Source organism: Lactuca sativa, chromosome 5, assembly GCF_002870075.4.
Source record: "Lactuca sativa cultivar Salinas chromosome 5, Lsat_Salinas_v11, whole genome shotgun sequence".
Classification (NCBI taxonomy): domain Eukaryota; kingdom Viridiplantae; phylum Streptophyta; class Magnoliopsida; order Asterales; family Asteraceae; genus Lactuca; species Lactuca sativa.
Window position 1 is genome coordinate 10,663,194 of NC_056627.2, and position 4,118 is coordinate 10,667,311.

A 4,118-nucleotide genomic window follows, 5' to 3' on the forward strand; every position below is an offset into this window, starting at 1 on the left:
AGATCTGAGTTAAAAACACCTAGACTCCCGATATCAAGACTACTCATTCTCTTGTCTGCAAGCATTACATCCCATTTAACTCATGACATTTTACAAGTATCCCCATATTCTTCCAAAAAAAACTGAGCACGTAAAGCTTCTAGAGTCTTAACCACTCCAACATGCATGAGAAACAGAGACATGAAGTAAATGCCAAGAGACCTAGAAACAATTTGAGCAACATGGATCGACCTCCAATAGAGAGAGGCGCCACTTTCTATTTAGAAAGTTTCTTCTGGAATCGATCAATAATGACTTTCCATCCTACCACCTTAGACATATTTTGAACCACCGGAAGACCCATATAGATAAATGGAAGTCTATATGCCCTGCATCCCACACCATAAGCAAAATCCTCCACCTCTTTAACCGAAACACACACCGCATAAAGATTGGATTTATGTAAATTAATCTTTAGACCAAATATCATGTAAAAAAAGTGAAGAACTCGAACAATGCTAATGATATTAGAAGAACTCGACTCACCAAGGAAATCACATCATCCACATAGAATAAGTGTGACATCCGCAAATTACCGATGCCAACCTGCAAGCCATAAAAAAGATTAGCCTCATTTCCATCCTCAATGGGCACATGCAACCCTTCCATAACGAGAATGAAGATGAAATGAGATAAATGATATCCCTATATCAAACCCCTATGTAAGTGAAACTCATTCATGGTACTTCCATTGAGCAACATAGAAGACTTAGCAGAGATTAAATATGCTTGAATCCAAGATCTCCATTTAACTTCGAAATTCATCAATTGCATGATGCGATCCAGAAAGGACTAAGAAACCATATCATATGCTTTAGCAAAATCAATCTTCAACAACATCATTTTCTTGCGCTTCATCTTGTACCACTCAACCACCTCATTAGTAATCATCGGACCATCTTAAACATGACAATCCTTGACAAAAGTTGATTGCTCACAACTCACCACCACATTTTTAATACCAACAAACCTTAACACAAGGACTTTAGCAATGATCTTATATTGAATTCCAATGAGACTAATAGGACGAAAATCATTCATGACAATTGGGTTATCAATCTTATGAATCAAAGTAACGAAAGAAGACCTGCATCTTGGTGGAATTCTAGCATTTTGGAAAAAAAAAAAAAAAAAAAAAAAAAAAAAGTCAGCCACAAAATCTAGAATGTCTTCTTTAAGAATCTCAATAAACCTTTATAAACGACAAACTAAAATCATTCTGGTTTGGAGCATTATCATTGTCACATGATCAAACAACTTTTTTGACCTCCTCAATCATAACCATATGCTCAAGACTGAGATCATGAACATTCGAGAGAGCTTTAAACCGAGAGCTCTTCCCGACAACTTCAACATTTAAACTTTTTTTAAACTTCTCACGAAAATGATTTAAAAAGAGTGATTTCACAAGCGTTAGATTCATAACCCACTCTCCCTCATCTTTACCCCCCCCCCCCCCCCCCCCCCCCCAAAGAAAAAAAAATCACTCACATGTTTTCGTTTCTTATTAATAATGTCATGGAAATACTTGTTTTCATCACCCTCCATGCTCCAATTAATCTTGGTTTTTTAGAAAAGATCATTATTTTTTCTTTAAGTCATACAATTTTGTTTTTACAATCAATATTTCCTCTGTTTCTTGATCTGACACGACACCATGATCAATGTTTTTGTTAATTTCATTAAGACGACTCGACGGTCTATCTTTTTCTTGGTTTCTTTTAGCTTTGACTTCACACCATCACTTTCTTAAATATCCTCTAGGCCCTTTGTCCAGCTCTCCACCCGATCTACGGTCCAAAAAGCCTTCACCACCTCATCAAAATATATTCTATCTTCCATGAATTATAAAATCTAAACGGATGCAGACCATAATCGGAAGCTTGTTGGGATAACCAAATCAGTCTATGATAGAACCAATCAGATCCAACACAGTAGCATGCAAGTATGGATGATGAATTATTATGTCTTCAGTCAATAAAAGTCGATAAGAAACGATCAAGCTTATTAGACTTAGCTCCATTTGAACTTACTCTATTGAAGGAAAAAACACTCATAGGAATATCACATAGACCCACCTCTTAAGTAAAAGAGTTAAAATCATCATCAATTCCTTGAGAAAAATTTCAACCCAATCTCTCACCTTGATTTCAAGTGGCATTACACCAAAAATCATGGTTTCAAGTGGCATTAAAGTCACCAAAAATCATGTCAGAACCAACATTAGGATTCATAATTGAAAGAAGAAAACTCCATATGTATCGTTTTTAGCATCCTCCTATGGAGGCATAAACATTGACCGTGAAACAATTCAATATAGATACCACTCATCCCCCTGCACAATGACAGCATACTCCGTACAAGTAATTTTCTTCTTAAGTTTATAAGTATAATTAGGTTGAATATGAAGTAATAGATATCCATATGGTTAATTTATGGTTTTGTGCATAAAAGTCGGGTTATAAAACTCGTACATCTAAGCATGGATGATCACTATCCAAGAAAACAGAGGGGGGTTAGATTATGCATGCTAATGATTTTTACCAAAGCAAGAGAGCCAATATGTCATAATATTTGCTAAATTTTAGTTTTAAGCAACGTCGATTGTTATAAGACATGATTAAGTTACTCATGAGAATGTAAAACAGACATCAAGAATATGTAGACTAACCTTCAAGAGTCAAATTTCAAACAAAACTGAACCATGATAAACTCGCAGCAACAAACCAACATAACAGTATTCTGAAACAAAAATATCAAAAAACCTATTTATCAGCCTTAGCAGCAGTAGCTGCAGCTTGACCTCTGAGACGCCCAGTTCTTCTGGCGGCGATAAGACCAACCTTTTGACCAGGTGGTGCATCACGGCGAACCGTACTTGCATGACCAATGTGTTGATGGTTACCACCACCATGGGGATGCTCCACTGGATTCATGGCAACACCTCTAACCTTAGGCCAGCAGTTTCTCTTCACACGGAATTTATGGTATGCGTTACCAGCTTTCAGCATAGGCTTCTCAGTACGCCCTCCTCCGGCAACCTGACCGATCATAGCACGACATCCACTCGGCACGATCTTCTTTGCTCCTGATGGCAGCTTCACCCTAAACAATCGATTAAGGATAAATAATTGGAATGTATAAAGCATAAATCAACCGAGGATTCAAGTTCTATATGTTTATGTATGAGGAATTCCATACCTAGTGGTGCCGTTATCGGGATTGTGACTAATAACGATGGCGTAATCACCGGAAGCTCTGGCGAACGAACCACGGTCACCGACATGATGTTCTACGTTGCAAACGACAGCTCCCTCAGGGATAGATCTGAGAGGAAGGACGTTTCCAACCATCAAATTCGCTTTCTTCCCACAGAAAACGAACTGGCCGGTGTACATGCCCTCAGCGGCGACAAACAGCTCCTTCTGGTGCTTGTAGCGGAAAGGATGACGGAATGTGACGCGAGCCAGAGGAGCACCACGGCCGGGATCGTGGATGATTTCGGTGATGACACCCTTGAGGTAACCATTGCGTTCGCCAAAGTCGAGGCTGCGGAACCTGGCAGGCCCCTTCCGGTGGTGGGTATGGGACTTGAAGACCGACCCTGCTCCCTTACGCTGTGCCCTAATCACACGTCCCATTTCTGATTCTCTCTTACCTCTCTCTCTCTCTCTCACGCACACACTCGGTGGCTAGGGTTTGGGGACGACGGCGGGTTCTTGGGAGTGAAGATCCTGATATAGGGTTTGGCAATCGACAGTATGAAATAATATGGGCCGAGTTCTGTTGTATGGATAATTTAGATGGGCCGATTTATGGGCCTTTGTATCAACCTCGGCCATTTTATTATTTATAGTTTGTTGAAATGATTTGTTGAGTTTGATACATTTAAAAAAGAAAGGGGGCTAACATTAGCCTTTTCTTTTTATCCTTATGCGTATTACTAGTAATTTTATTTGGAATAATGACTTGAAAGGGTAATGTATTTTTCGATTTGTACACATTTAGTCATTGATTTTTTTTTCGTTTACATTTACCTCTTTAACTTGTTAAACTGTACACATTCAGTCCTTATGACC

At 38.9% G+C, this 4,118-nt stretch overlaps 1 protein-coding gene across 1 annotated transcript; it reads right to left on the bottom strand.

The window, feature by feature from the left end:
• Window positions 1–2,643: 2,643 nt before the first annotated feature.
• Window positions 2,644–3,761, bottom strand: LOC111905184 (60S ribosomal protein L8). Its single transcript, XM_023900860.3, has 2 exons — window positions 3,241–3,761; window positions 2,644–3,144 (listed from the first exon to the last, which is right to left on the bottom strand). The coding sequence occupies exons 1-2, from the start codon at window positions 3,678–3,680 to the stop codon at window positions 2,805–2,807; spliced, it is 780 nt and encodes a 259-aa protein (XP_023756628.1). The 5' UTR covers window positions 3,681–3,761; the 3' UTR covers window positions 2,644–2,804.
• Between the last annotated feature and the right edge of the window lie 357 nt (window positions 3,762–4,118).

What these genes read in the sequence shown, in the direction of transcription:
- LOC111905184 (XM_023900860.3), bottom strand. Translation starts at nt 3,680, where the DNA reads ATGGGACGTGTGATTAGGGCACAGCGTAAGGGAGCAGGGTCGGTCTTC. An exon ending in CCCGATAACGGCACCACTAG is followed by an intron (nt 3,145 to 3,240) that starts GTATGGAATTCC and finishes TCGATTGTTTAG; the next exon opens with GGTGAAGCTGCCATCAGGAG.